The sequence below is a fragment of the Notamacropus eugenii genome, chromosome X (assembly GCF_028372415.1).
Source record: "Notamacropus eugenii isolate mMacEug1 chromosome X, mMacEug1.pri_v2, whole genome shotgun sequence".
NCBI classification, from domain to species: Eukaryota; Metazoa; Chordata; class Mammalia; order Diprotodontia; family Macropodidae; genus Notamacropus; species Notamacropus eugenii.
Window position 1 is genome coordinate 32,553,411 of NC_092879.1, and position 15,201 is coordinate 32,568,611.

Below are 15,201 nucleotides of genomic sequence, written 5' to 3' on the forward strand. Positions count from 1 at the left end.
TTAGAGAATCCCAGAGAATCAAGTAAAAACTATTTGAAATAGTAAACAACTTTGGCAAAGTTATAGGTTACAAAATAAACTCACATAAATCATCTGCATTTCTATATTTTGCTAACAAAGCCTAATAGCAAGAGATAGAAAGAGAAATCTCATTTAAAGCTATGGTAGACACTATAAAATATCTGGGAGTCTACCTGCCAAAACAAACCCAGGGACTATATGAACACAATTACAAGACATTTTTTGCACAAATAAAGTCAGATCTACGAAAGTGGAAAAACATCAGTTGCTCGTGAGTAGGCTGAGCTAATATAATAAAAATGACAATTCTACCTAAATTAATTTACTTATTCAGTGCCATATCAAATGAACTACCAAATAATTATTTTCTAGAGCTAGAAAAAATAATGTCAAAATTCATGTGGAAGAACAAAAGGTCCAGAATATCAAGAGAACTAATGAAAGCAAATGCCAGGGAAGGTGGCCTAACCCTACCAGATCTCAAATTATATTATAAAGTGGCAATAATTAAAACCACTTGTTACTGGCTAAGAAACAGAGGGGTAGACTAGTGGAATACGTGAGGTACTCAAGACACAGTAGTCAATGAATACAGCAGTCTACTGTTTGATAAACCCAAGGACCCCAGCTTCTGGGATAAGAACTCACTGACAAAAATTGCTGGGAAACCTGGATAACAGTGTGGCAGAAACTGGGCATAGACCAATGCCTGACATCATACACAAGAATAAACTCTAAATGGATACATGATCTAGGTATAAAGATTGATACTATCAACAAATTAGGGGAGCAAAGAATAGTGTATTTTTCAGATTTATGGAGAGTGGAGAAATTTATGACCCAACAAGGGATAGAGAACATTATGAAGTGCCAAATGGATAATTTTGATTACATTAAATTGAAAAGTTTTTGCACAAACAAACCCAATGCAACCAAGATTAGGATAGAAGCAGAAAAATAGGAAAGAATTTTTGCAACTAGTGTCCATGATAAAGGGGGCCTCATTTCTAAAACATATAGAGAACTGAGTCAAAGGTACAAGAATACAAATCATTCTCCAACTAATAAATGGTCAAAGGATATGAACAGGCAGTTTTCAGAGGAAGAAATTAAAACTATCTATAATCATGTGAAAAAATGCTCTAAACTGCTATTGATTAGAGAGATGCAAATCAAAACAACTCTGAGCTACCACATCACACCTACCAGACTGGCTACCATGACAAAACAGGAAGATGATAAATGTTGGAGAAGATGTGGGAGAGTTGGAACACTAATTCATTGTTGGTGGAACTGTGAGCTAATCCAACCATTGTGGAGAACAATTTGGAACTATGCCCAAAGGGCTACAAAAATGTGCATACCCTTTGACCCAGCAATATCGCTTCTGGGACTCTATTCCAAAGAGATCATAGAAATGGGAAAGGGTCCCACATGTACAAAAATATTTATAGCAGCTCTCTTTGTGGTGGCCAAAAACTGGAAATCAAGGGGATGCCCATCAATTGTGGAATGGCTGAACAAGTTATGGTATATGAATGCAATGGAATACTATTGTGCTATGAGAAACAATGAACAGGAATACATCAGAGAGGCCTGGAAAGACTTATATGAACTGATGCTGAGTGAAAGGAGCAGAACCAGGAGATCATTGTACATAGTAACAACCACAGTGTGCGAGGAATTTTTTTTGTAGACTTAGTACTTCATCGCAATGCAAGGACTTAAAAAATTTCCAATGGACTCTTGAGGCAAAACACCTTCCACTTCCAGAAAAAGAACTATGGAATTAGATTGCAGATAGAAGCAGACCGTTTTCTTTTGTATTATGTTTTGTTTTGTTTTATGGTTTCTCCCATTCATTTTACTTCTTCCATCCAACACATACTTAATAGGAATGTATGTGTAGAACCTATATAAAATTATGTGCTGTCTCAGGGAGGGAGTGGAGAGGGAGAGAGAAATGAGGGGGAGGGAGGGGAAAAAATCTAAGATATATGGAAGTGATTGTCGAACACACAAAAAAATGAAATAATTTAATTTAAAAAAATAAAAAATTTAAAAAATAAATAAAAGCAAGGCTCAGGATTAAAAAAAAAGAAAAAGCTTTTATTGGAGAGTAGAATAGTGAGTTAATTAGGGAAGTGTACAAGACTGCCTCCAGGGAAGGCCAATTCAGATTGTATAACATAAACTTGTAGTGGACCCAGTCATCAGGTTTTCATGATTTCTTCTAATTTCATTAAGTAGTACATGAGTAGGAGCAAAGGTAGTGAATGGTGGGGGTAATGAAAAACTCAGGCTTGGCTGGGGGAACAAGGGGGTGGAGAGAAGAAGAAAGTGTAGAGTTGAACTGGTTCACTAAGGAGTCAAAATGGAGAAGGGAGGAAAGTATAACCATTGCAGTAGAGACAGCTGGGGAAAGATCTAAGCTGTGGAAGGTTTGGAGGTCGTAGGGAAGATGAAGAACAAGATGTGGAGTTGCAAGGCAGAGTGGTAAAATTACAATAGATTGGGATTGGGTAAGGAGATTTTGGAATTCATCAATAGGTAAATTGGATATTTGAGGGTCATGGTGATGACAAGATCAAGGGTATAGCCATCTTTGTGTGTAGCTGTGGTGGAGTGGAGGAGTAGGTCATGGAAAATAAGTGAGTTGAGAAATTGGGAGATTAGGGTGTTTGAGGCAGTATCAATTTTTATATTGAAGTCCCCTAATATGAGCGCAGGGGTTAGGAATGAGAGAAAGACTGTGAGCCAGGCACTGAATTCATTAAGGAAAGAAGGAAGGTATTCTAGAGGTCTATTGACAACAGTTACCATGATTGGATGATAAATATGGATTGAATGAACCTCAAAGGAGGAGTAGTTGCTGAGTAATGGTAGTAAAGGGAGAGCCTGGAAATAGCAATGGTGAGCAAGAAGTAATCCAACTCCCCCCACAATGATCAGTGAGTTGGGGGTGGGGTGTAAAAGTGAAAGTGAAACCAGTGCTGGAAAGTGTGACCAGAGAAACTGTTATCAGGAGGCAGCTAGGTCTCGGTGGCCTCAGTGACCCTTAAGATGGAGGAAATAAGAAAGAAAAAGCTTTAAGATGAAACCTAGTTTTGTTACTTATGGTGTAAGCATTCCAGAGGGCACAGTGTATGGGTTGGGTAACTTCAGAGTAGGAGCTATAGAGGATTTGATTGAAAGAGATGGACTAAGGGAGTAGTTAGTGAAAGGCAGAGAATAGGGTTTGAAAAATGATAACAAGGAGTTCAGAATCATTGGAATGGGGTAAGTATGACCAGGTGGAAGTACATTAATCATTGAGGAATGAGTTCAGGGAGGTTATCATTGTTCACAAAGGTTTTGACCTCTGGTAGAGTTGTCCCAGAGTGTTAGGCAGAAAGGGCAGAGAGCATAGAACGTACCAGAGTGAGAGTAAGACAGGTGTGTAAAGCTGTAATTGGATGGAGAGGTTACAGAATAATACAGACAAAGAACCTGAGAAGGGAAGTGATCAAATGGGGAAAACATCTTTGTATCAAATTTATCTGATACGGTCAATATAAACAATTAATAGATGTGTGTATATCTATCTGGGGCAACTAGGTGGTCCAGTAGATAGAGTTCTGGCCCTGGAATCAAAAGACTTGGTTTCAAATCTGGTCTCAGACACTTACTAGCTGTGTAACCCTGGGAAAATCATTTAAATCTGTCTGCCTAAGTTTCCTCATTTGTAAAATGAGCTGAAGAAGGGTATGACAAACCACTCCAGTATCTTGACAAGAAAAGCCCAAATGGGGTCATGAAGAGTTGGACATGACTGAAACAATTTAATAGCAACAACCTATCTATCTATCCAAAAAAATTTCCTTCCAAAATATGAATACACAGGTCAAAGAATATGAATGCACAAGTCTCAAAAGAAGAATTACAAACTATTAACTATCATTTGAAACAATGTTCCAAAGCACTAAATTAAGAGCAAACCAACCCTGAGGTTTTACCTCACACCTAACAATTTGGCAACAGTTACAAAATATGGAAGTACTCAGTCACAGAGGAGTTGTAGAAAGATAGGCATACTTGTACATTATTGGTGGAGATGTGAATCATGGTAACCATTTTGGAAAGAAACTTGAAATTATGCAGCTAAACTTACTAACATATCTCTATCCTTTGACCCAGAGATTTCACTACTAGGCTCATACCACAAGAAGATCACTGCTAAGACAAAAATCTTCATATACACCAAAGCAGCACTTTTTGTGGTAGAAAAAATTGGAAAGAAAATAGATGCATTTTATTGGGAAATGGCTAAACAAATTGTGGTACATGAATATAATGGAATATTACTGTGTTATAAGAAATAACAAATGTGAAGAATGCAAAGAATCATTGAAAGATGTACATGAACTAATGCACAGTTAAGTAAATAGAACCAAAAAAAACAATATATGGTGGCTGAGTATGTGTAAATTATTCTACTTAGCCAGGGGTATGTTGGCAAATATTTAACAACCAGCTCTCTGAAGAAAAAAAGTGCCCATGATGCACTTTTTAAAGTTAACCTGCATTATTAACATTGTCTCCATCACCTTCATAAATCTGGACAATTAACAAAACAAATCAAGCCCAGATTTGTAGCATTTGCTGATTTCCAAGGTGTAAATGCTCACCTTGAAAATTTAATAACCAGCTTGCCACCTCCAGCACATCTCTGCCCTTAGCCTCCTATAGTGACTAGCTGGCATTAAATATTAGACCACCCATCCAGGCCATGGCACAGTGGAAATTTGACCAGGTTCAAATCTTGTCTCTGCCACTTACCACCTGTGTGTGATTTTGGGCAAGTCTTTTCACTTTTCACTGTGTCTTAGTTTACTTCTCTGTAAAATGAGGGGGTCAGACTCAAAAGCTGGTAACATCTCTTCTATCTGCAGATCTAGGACACTGTGATGTTATGATATTCCTTCTGCCTTCGCAGAACAAAACACCTCTCTCTCTCCTAAATGTGGAATGTTCCCCTATTAAATCCCTCAGAGGGCAGGGATTATTTCTTTATTTCATTCATTCATCAAGGCAGATAATGTGTGTAAAGTTGGAGTTTAGGAAAGAGATTGGAATTGGAGGCATACATCTGGGAATCATCTGCTTAGAGATGATCATTAAACTCATGGAAGCTAAAGAGGCCACTTAGAGAGTACAGAGAGGCCCAAGACAGAGCCTTGGGTGTATACCCACAGTTAGCTCATGGAATAGGTAGGGTGATCCAGCAAAGAAAACTGACAAAGAATGGTCAGAAAGATAGGGGGAGAACCAGGAAAGCAGGGGCAAGAAAACTCCTGGAGAAGAGAGTGTCCAGGAGGATGGATCAATGGTGTCAAAGATTGCAGAGAGGTTAAGAAAGGTGAGCTGGGGAGAAAGACCTTTGGATACATCAACAAGAAAATCATTGGTAATTTCGGGGAATGGTTTTAGTTAAGTGGGGAGAATGAAAGTCATATTGCAGGGTTAAGAAGAGTGAGAGAAAAGGAGGTGGAGGCATTGATTATAGACAGCTTCCTCTTGGAGTTTAGCCATGAAAAGCAGCAGAGGTATAGGATGATTAATTAGTAGGGATGGAAGGGTGGAGTGAGAGGTTTTTTTGATTTTTGAGGATGAGGACAAGACATGGGCATGTTTGCAGGCCGTAGACAAGGAGAGATTGAAGGTGAGTGAGACATCAATCTGCTGGAGAAGAAGGGATGGCATGGGGGTCACTTGTAGAAGTGTTGGCCTTGGCAAGGAAAATGGTTAGTCCTTGGGGTGAAGGAGGAGACCGTGAGGGAGGGCGTGAGGGTGACGTGAGATAGGGGTGGGAGGGGAGAAAAGACAGCTCTCGGCCAAGCGCATCACTTTTTTTCAGTAAAATAGGGATTCTAGAGTCTCAGCCTGGGACTCAGCCTCTGATTCTCGGATTCTCAAACCGAAAACAGGGAATCCATTCATTTTAGCAGTATTCTTGACTTATTGGCAAACGTTCTCGGGTTAGTAGATACAGAGGTGTTCAGTTCGGCCGCCACACGGTTGCCAGGTTACCGCTTCGCCCCTTTGATTTGACTTTTCCTTCTGTGAATACTCCACCCAGGAGTCAGATTGCTCGCCTTTCACTGGACGCTGTCCGCATCTCACACTCACTGGGCAGGGTCTGGCAGCCCAGCTAGCCAATCAGCGGCGAGAAGACTGTATGGGCGTGACTGCGCCCGGAGTAAGAGTTGGAGGAGGCAGGGTGAGCCTGTGAGAGCCGGAACAGCTTCCGGGAGACTTCAACTTTACTTATTCAGAGTGCAGAGCTTGTCTCAGCCGCCCGCGCAGCCCGCCTCAAGCCCCGATCCGCTGAAGCTGCTTTCTCGCCCGGAAGCGGCAATGGCAATGTCTGTGGTAGGTCCCGGCGCAGCGTTGGGGTGGTAGGTAGTGGAGCGAGGGAAGTGCCACCTGCCCGCTGGTCCCGGTGCGGGACCTGAGGTGCGCTGGCGGTACTTTCCCGTCCCCTCTCCTCCTCCTGTCGCTGCTGTCGCCGCTGCTTCTCAGATCGGGCACTCTCCGGGCAGGCCACGTGGGCCTCTGACAGCGGGGAGGGGGCAGAGTCCGCGGGCGGGCGGGGCCGGGGTTGAGACCGGGACGGGTAGGGGGGGCACACCCACGGAGTTGTACACCGATGGGTGACTCCAGATCGGGAGTGAGAGTGTGGCCGCCGCCTCCACTTTGAACTCTCCGTTGTGTTTAATTTCGCGCTGAAAACCCGGTCCCCACCCATAGGTGGGTGTGGACGTGGGGGTGGTGTTGGGAGCTGGCCGGAATCCTGGGAGGCCCAGGGAAGTCCCTGCTCATGCTTCTGAGCCTTCTGATCACCCCTGAGGTCATCAGAGAGGAAATCGAGGCCAAGTGACCGGGAGGAGTCTCAGAAGCCGTCGAGTCTGACTCCCTCGTTTTACAAAAGGGGAAACTGAAGCCAAGAGATGGGAAATGACTTTTTCAAATTCAAACACAGATGACTTCACTGGCCTAAAGTTGTTACACTCCCTTTGTGGAGGTGAGATGAACTTGGCCCAACTTTGATAAGTATATGTGCCGATTTTTTCTTTTAGGATTTTAAAACCAACGCGGAGCAGGCATGTAGAGCTGCTGAAGAGTTTGTGAATATTTACTATGAGACCATAGATAAAAGAAGAAGGGTGAGTATTATAAGCACTTAAAAAAAAAAGAACCCTGAGACCTATTTGACTTTACTTACAGCCTCCTCAGCTACTTTGCATTAAGTGAGTGGATATTTCTTTCTTTAATATTAGTTGTTTTTCTGTCATTTAGCCATGGATTTAGAGTTGCACTCAGCCTTTAAAGCTTTCTAGCCTAATGCTCTCATTTTACAAATAAGGAAACAGAATCTCAGAAAGGTCAAATGAGGAGTAAATAACAGGCACGATTTAAACCCAGGTCCTGTGACTCCAAATTCAGAGTGCCAAAATAAGATAATACTAGTGAGCGTCCACTAGGTAACAGATGTGACATTTGATCTTATGCCACCTGATTTTCTTTCCTTCTTTCCTTCCTTCCTTCTTTCCTTCCTTCCTTCCTTCTTTCCTTCCTTCCTTCCTTCCTTCCTTCCTTCCTTCCTTCCTTCCTTCCTTCCTTCCTTCCTTCCTTCCTTCCTTCCTTCCTTCCTTCCTTCTTGATTTCCTCTTTCCCTCCCTTCCTCCTTTCTTCCCTCCCTCTGGACCGAGAATCAGAAAGACCTGAGTTCCACTGTGGGCTCACACTTTACTAGTTCTGTGACCCTAGGCAAGTCATTTAACCTCTTCTTGCCTCAGTTTCCTCAACTGTAAAAGGTATCTGCATCCCAGGGTTTTGGGTATAAAATGGGATAATACCTGAAAGTACTTTACAGGTCTTAAAGCCTGTGTAAATGCCACCTGTTATTTTCCCCCCATTATTACAAGGCATATCTGGTTACCTTAGAAAGGTATTTGATTCACAGCCCATTTGGATTGACACTATACAGTTATTATCCCCAACCTTTCCTATACCCAGTTTACATAGATTCTTTTCTTTAAAAACCTCTTCTCTTTATTCATTAGTCACTTTGTTGTTGTTGTATTTGTCCTTCCTTCTCAAAGAGGACCTTGACATCAAGATAATGACATGACTTGCAGTTGACTTTGATTTGAGGGATGGAGGGCTGTGCAAGGTCGCCAACCTCACTTTCTTCTCCTGAGTCATCTGGGTCCAGTGCCCTGCTATTCATCAGGACACCCAGGATGCAATGGGAGACCCTGGCCCTTTCAGGCTAAGGTCTCATCACATTCTCAGTGAGATACACCTATTCAATGAGTAGACTTCTTTAAGTAGTTACTCTAGAGATGACCCCTTTAACAAACAAACAAAAAAAATCAAACAGGGAGGGGAAGACCCTCAGGGCTCCTGGGTAAAAGAGAAACAATTACTATTTCGTAGTTACTTAGCCAGCAGAACTGACAACATGGAGTTGGGGAAATGAATATTAACTAAAGGTAGAAGACAAGTAGACTTGGTGTCAGAAAAAAATTACAAAGAACAGAAATCTCTGTCTTTACCTTTGCTTTAGGTACTGACTAGATTGTACCTTGATACAGCTACTTTAGTTTGGAACGGAAATGCCATATCTGGACTGAATGCTTTGAGTGAATTTTTTGAGACATTGCCTTCCAGCGAGTTTCAAATCAATGTGGTAGATTGCCAACCTGTTCATGGTAAGATCAGGGGTTTTCTCATGCAATAAATAAACATTATATTCTTAAGTGGTAATATTAGACATTAATTATTCAAAGTAGACTGTTAAAGAATTTTGTATTTGATCACTAGACAATCATAAAACCAACTCAAGAATTCTAAAACCTGGAAAAGGACCTTCTGGTTCATCTCCATCATTTGGCAAATGAGAAAATAGATCCCTGAAGGATGCTGCTCTAGAGGGCTGGAAATCTGGGATCTCTTCAAGTTTTGACCTCTGCCCCTTAACTAGTTTTCTGAACTGAAGCAAATCACAGAAGCTCATGAAAGGAGAGATATTTTAGGAGGGAATAAAACTTTAGAGTCATGCAATAATCAAGTATTTGGCCTCTAAGCTCTTCCATCTGAAAGTCTTTTTTTTTATATATCCTGGAATAGTTTCCTATTTATGGTGATTCATGGGCTTACCTGACTCATGCAATGAAATGTAAGGGTTAAATGGAACTTTGGATGCAGAGGAAGAAACTACAGAAATTCTGAAGCAAATATTTGCTACTGTGCCCTGAAAAGTCCAAATGAAAGTTACCCAGAATTGCTGAATAATGTTTTCAGATTTCTTAGAGTCCTTTAATACTTCAAAGTAATTTAAAAATTAAATTTTAAAAATTTAAAAATTAAAAAAAGTAATTTAGGCCTAGACTCAAACTGCGATAATTAATATTTCATGATCTCTTTCCCTTCTAGGCAGGCCATAAATCTTTCTTTTCTTTCTCTGCTACTATTTCTGGGTTCCCCAGCAAAAACAGCTTGCAAGGGAGCAAAGTGAATGAGGTGTGTTAAAAACATCATATGAAATGCAGCCTTCATATCCCATAAAGTCTTCAACTTTACATATTCAGTCATCCATCTAGAAGGAACGGGATTTTGATATATCTTTGAAATGTACCTGTGGCATTTAGCTTTCTGACTATGAGTCAGATAGTATAGGCAGGATATCTATATGTGATACTAGAATTTTTCTAGTTAGAGAAGATGGCAAGAAATATTTCTATTGTATGCAGGGAGTGGTGCTTGGCTCTGTGGAAGGAAGGAAGGAAGGAAGGAAGGAAGGAAGGAAGGAAGGAAGGAAAGAAGGAAGGAAGGAAAGAGAGGGGAGGGGAGGATAAGAGAGGGGGAGAAGAGTTCATTTTTGTCCTTAAGGAGCTTAAATTCTTTTGGGGGAAGAGAGAATGTTATAGAGACTTGAGATAATTGGAGTAGGGAAAGTGTACCACCACTGGGGGAAATCGGGGAAGGCCTTGTGTGGTACCTGGTCTAAAATTTGAATGAAAAGAAATATTGAGGCAGAGGTGGTAAGGAAGGGAGAATATTCCAGAATTAATATTATTACTTTTGGAGAGGAAAGGAAGATGGGAGAGATACTGCTTTGGAAGACACAGAGATGGGGAAAGAGAATGTGGGTTTACAGAATAGCAAATAGGAGAGGGTTTTAAGGGGACTCCCACAGAAACATCTCCAAAGGGAGTTTGGAGCCAGATGGTGAAGGACTTTATATGCCAACCTGAGGAGCCTGTGCTTTGCCCTAGAGGCAATAAGGAGGAAGCAGGTGGCATTTGGGCTGGCAAATGACAAGAGAGCCAACCTGTACCTTAGGAATTGGGATTGGAAAGAGGAGAGACGATTTGGGTCCTATTGTAACTAACTGAACAATCTGCTTTTATGGGTGTTGCCATTCTCTCCCTCTTCTGTGTGTAGAGCAAGCCACTCAGAGCCAAACAACCGTCCTTGTAGTTACCTGTGGAACAGTGAAATTTGATGGAAACAAACAGCGCTATTTCAACCAGAATTTCCTGTTGACTGCCCAAGTCATGCCAAACAGCACTGTGTGGAAAATTGCAAGTGACTGCTTCCGTTTCCAGGATTGGTCCAGTTAGGCCTGGCCAAAAATGGGACTCTTATATCTGGTCCAAATGCTCCAGTATTCTTTCTTTAAACCGATTGAAATTCATTTGTATTTTCCTCTTGTCCAGTTCATTTCAGAAGTGCTGTAAACCCAGGATATGCCAGAGCTGATATGTCAACTTTTGTGATCACTCTTAAAAGCAGCGGAATTGTGTTTGGCTGTAATACACCTTTTAAATACTCTCTTACTGAAATGCTGAGTGCTTACTGCTTTGTTAAAAGGGTAACTACCTCAAGATAACAAACAGCATAAACCTGATCCATCACAAAAATGGGCCCTCTCATTAGATTAGCATCACACCTTGGATGTGCAGGGTTATACAGAGTTAATAACACACAAGCACTTGCCTCCTTTCAATAAACATCAAAGTAGCCTCAACTTAGGAGCCATGTAAGTCAGGACAATCAAATCACTGCTGACTTTTACTAGCTGGATTTTCATAACTACTCAGATGTTCTGGAAATGTACTTGTGAAATGATATTCAGATCTTGATTATTAATGAATTACAAAATTAACATGAAAATCCTACAGAACCAAACTAACTTTTTGAAACTAGATATATTTGAATAAAAGAGTTTGATGCAGAAATGTCTCAATTTTGTAGTTACCACAAGTATTCAGCAGCTACTTTGCCCTTCCTCACCACTTTTCCTTTCCTATGGTTGTAATTAATATAGACTCTTTGCTCTGGTTCTTCTGTTTTCACTCTCATCTTAACAGAGGACTTTGCTTCCTTCTTTCCTGAGAACAAGACTATTTGTTGTGACCTCCCTCTTCTCCCCAATTTGACACCTCCAGTTCCCTCAACATCATTTCCATGTGTAGTGGTAAGGGAATTTGAAGATCTTCCCTGTCCCTTAATAGACCCATGTGACCTGCTTTGAGCTTTGGCCCAGCCCACAGCCTGAGTCACATAGAACCCAATGGTGGGAGGAGCTTGCTGAATAGGTGGAGCTGGAAGGGTATAGCATGAAGAGAGAATGAGGGAGAGCTGAGGTAGATCAGAGCAGCTAGTGTGAGTGAGAGAGGGAGTGATTTTGCCTAAGGGAGCTTGTTTGTGGGGAGGCCTGACAGAGGGAAGGTTTGGGGAAGGCTGTGCTCACTGCATGGATAATGGGTATAGATTTCTTTGTTACTAGGATGTATTTGGCTTTCTGGTATATGAGTAAATATTTTTATTTCATTTTTTGAGGAAGAGAGTTTATATTTTATGAATTTACCCCGTATCCATATCCATAGCGGCTGCTGTGGGTATCATATTGGTGTTACACCATGCTCTCTCCCTTTGCTCTGTCCTCCGCCTTACCAAGATCACCCCCTCGATCTGTGCCCCGTTTCCTCCCCTCCTCCTTTCTCCAGGAGCTTCTCCCTTGGATCATCCATCCCCTCTCTCTTTCCAGGCTTCAATCTCTGCTTTCCCACTGACTCCTTCTATACTACCTGCAAACATGCCCAGATCAGAATATCAATCAATCAATATTTATTAAGCTCCTATTAGATATTTAAAGTTAGAAAAAACCTTTAGAGTTATCGAGTCCACCCCACTCATCTTACAGATAAGGAAACTGAGGCCAGCAGAGGTGAAATGACTTGCCCAGAGTCACACAACTAGTATCTGAGGCAGGATTCAAACCCAGGACTTCTTGGCTTCAAGTCCAGCACTCTATTCCCTATACCATATAGGCTCAACCAGAAAAGTTGTCACTTGACCCTACCATTCTCTTGAGTGAAGGAGAAGTCCTTGGGGCTATCTAGTCCAACCTGTCCGTCCATGAAAGGATTGTCCACCATACTATGTAATAAATGGTCATCCAGTCTCTACTTAAGGACCTCCAAGGTGGGAGAACCCACCTCAACTCTCAGGGTAGCCCATCCACTTTGGGACAACTCAAATTGGGAGGAAGTTCTTCCTGACATCAAGCTGAGATGTGTTCCTTTGCCCCCCCCCGTTGTCTCCCCATTGCCTCCCCATTGCTCTTGGTTTAATCCCCTGGGCCCAAACAGAGCAAGGCTAATCTCTCTTCCACAAGGCAGTTCTTCAAATACTTGGAGTCAGCAATCCTATTCCTCCCCACCCTCTGAGTTTTCTTTTCTCCAAGCTAAACATTCCCAGTTCCTTCAACTGATTCTCAGGTGATGTGGATTCACCATCATGACTGAGGCAGTAGGTGGAACTGCAGTGGATACAGCATTGAACCTGGAGTCAGGAAGATCTGAATTCAAATCCAGCCTCTGACACTGACTTGTGTGGCCCTGAGTAAGTCACTTAACCTCTGTTTGCCTCAGTTTCCTTATGTGTAAATTGGGCGTAATAATAGCACCTATCTCCCAGAGGCGTTGTGATGATGAAATGAGATAATATTTGTAAAACCACTCAGCATAGGATCTGGCACATAGTAAGTGCTTAATAAATGCTTATTCCCTTCCCTCATTCTCCTACCCTTCTGGAACTTGCAGTTTTACAGATTGGCCTGGGGCACTGAAAACTTAAGTGACTTGCTCAGAGTCACACACAGTCAAAGGTAGGACTGGAATCCCAGGCTTTCTGACTCTGAACCTAGTTCTCTATGCCATACACTATTCTGCCTCTTGTGATACTTTATATTAGTCATCATGACCTTGGAGCCAGGATTCTACACTGGATGTTGCTACCAGTCTAGCAACAAAGCCCAGAGAAACCAATCAAGCCCAAGGGAAGGCTTTGAACTTGGACATTGTGGGATTATGCTATATAGAAAGTGAGCTAAATTGTGAACCTGATTCTCCTGTTCTCCCCAGAGACTGAGGTACTGCAGGGAAGCTTTATGCCCTCAGATGTGTGGGGGTAGAATGCCTGTACATTTGTGCCTCTTAGAGCTTTGAAGTAAACATTCCTTCATGATTGTTAAGTAGTTTTACATGGAACTAGGATGCAGGGACCCCCAAAGTTGGGGAAGCACTATCAGTGGATGCTGGAGAAATCAATTTAAGAGAGACAAGACATTTCCAAACCCCCTTAATGTTACCAGAGAACCCTGAAGGAGTGGTGACATGTAACATGTCTGGAGTTCAGGTAGAGGAGGCCCAGGTAGAAACTCTTATACTAGCTTTACAAAAGACAAAGGGAAAAATCCTAATAAAAAACAATATTTAGAGACAAAGGGAGGAAAATTTAAATTTAACATTCATAACTTTAGTTGTGAATGGATGAAATAATACAACGAAATGAAAAATGACAAACTGCATAAGAAAAGAAAATATCTGAACAGTTTGTTGCTTACAAGAAACGTACCTAAAAAAGCATAGACATACAAAGAATAAAATGTAGGTTGGAGCAAAATTTACTATTCATCCGGTGACTCCGAAAGAAGCAGGAATTGCAATTATGCTATCAATACAAGCACAAATAAAAATTCACAACATAGAGAGAAACAAGGAAACTACACGATGATGAAAGGAAGCATAGACAATAAACCAACATCAACATTAAACTTATATTTTCTTAATGTCTTAGTATCTAATTTATAAAAAAAATTAACTGAACTACAAGAAGACATAGACAGTAATATAATTATAACAGGAGCCTTCAAGGTCTCTCAGTTAAAAAAAAAATCTAACAGAAACCTAAACGAAAGGGAAACCATAGAATTGAACAAATTGCTAGAGAAACTGCAGCTCAAAGACTTATAGCCTCTCCAAAATGAGACTACTAAAGAATATCTATATATTTCTCAGCACCAGATAGAATTTTTTACAAAAATAACAATGTATTATGGCAGTAGGTGGAGCAGTAGATAGAGTACCAGGCCTAGAGTCAGGAAGACTCATCTTCCTGCATTCAAATCTGGCCTCAGACATTTACTACCTGTGTGACCCTGGGCAAGTCACTTCACCCTGTTTGCCTCAGTTTCCTCATCTGTAAAATGAGCTGGAAAAGGAAATGGCAAACGACTTCAGTATCTCTGCCAAGAAAACTCCAAACAGGGTCACAAAGAGTCAGACGTGACTAAAGCGACTGAAGTATCTGAGGCCAGATTTGAACTCAGGAAGAGGGATCTTTCTGAGTTCAGGACTGGTACTCTATCTACTATACTACTATCTATAGTGCAGCACCACCTATCTGTCTCCAATATTATTAATATCAACACGATTAAAAAAACCTATCAAATAGACTACTGTGATTTAACAAAGAAATCACTTTAAAGATGCTTTAGAGAACTTCGTAAAAGAGGAAGAATATTTAGAACAATAAAAGATCTCCAAAATCAAGAGAAACAATGAAAAAAAGGTAGAGATGAAGAAGGAATATCACTTCCAGACCTCAAACTATATTATAAAGCACAAGTCATCAAAGTCATCTGTTATTAGTTAAAAAAAAATACCCAGTGGAACAGACTAGAAAAGGGAGAAATAGAAACACTGGTAGTCAATAACTCAATGTTCAATAAATTGAAGAATATAAATTACTTAGGATAGAACTCCTTATTTGACAAAAACTGCT

At 41.0% G+C, this 15,201-nt stretch overlaps 1 protein-coding gene across 1 annotated transcript; it reads left to right on the top strand.

The window, feature by feature from the left end:
- Window positions 1-6,245: 6,245 nt before the first annotated feature.
- On the top strand, window positions 6,246-11,309 carry LOC140516074 (NTF2-related export protein 2-like). Its single transcript, XM_072627003.1, has 4 exons — window positions 6,246-6,432; window positions 7,140-7,226; window positions 8,633-8,777; window positions 10,513-11,309. Exons 1-4 carry the CDS (start codon window positions 6,418-6,420, stop codon window positions 10,689-10,691), a joined length of 426 nt encoding a protein of 141 aa, XP_072483104.1. The 5' UTR covers window positions 6,246-6,417; the 3' UTR covers window positions 10,692-11,309.
- The last annotated feature ends 3,892 nt before the right edge of the window (window positions 11,310-15,201 follow it).

Excerpts from the sequence above, each read along its gene's own strand:
- LOC140516074 (XM_072627003.1), top strand. Across the intron at positions 7,227-8,632 it reads CCATAGATAAAAGAAGAAGG|GTACTGACTAGATTGTACCT; the intron begins GTGAGTATTATA and ends CCTTTGCTTTAG. Across the intron at positions 8,778-10,512 it reads AGATTGCCAACCTGTTCATG|AGCAAGCCACTCAGAGCCAA; the intron begins GTAAGATCAGGG and ends TTCTGTGTGTAG.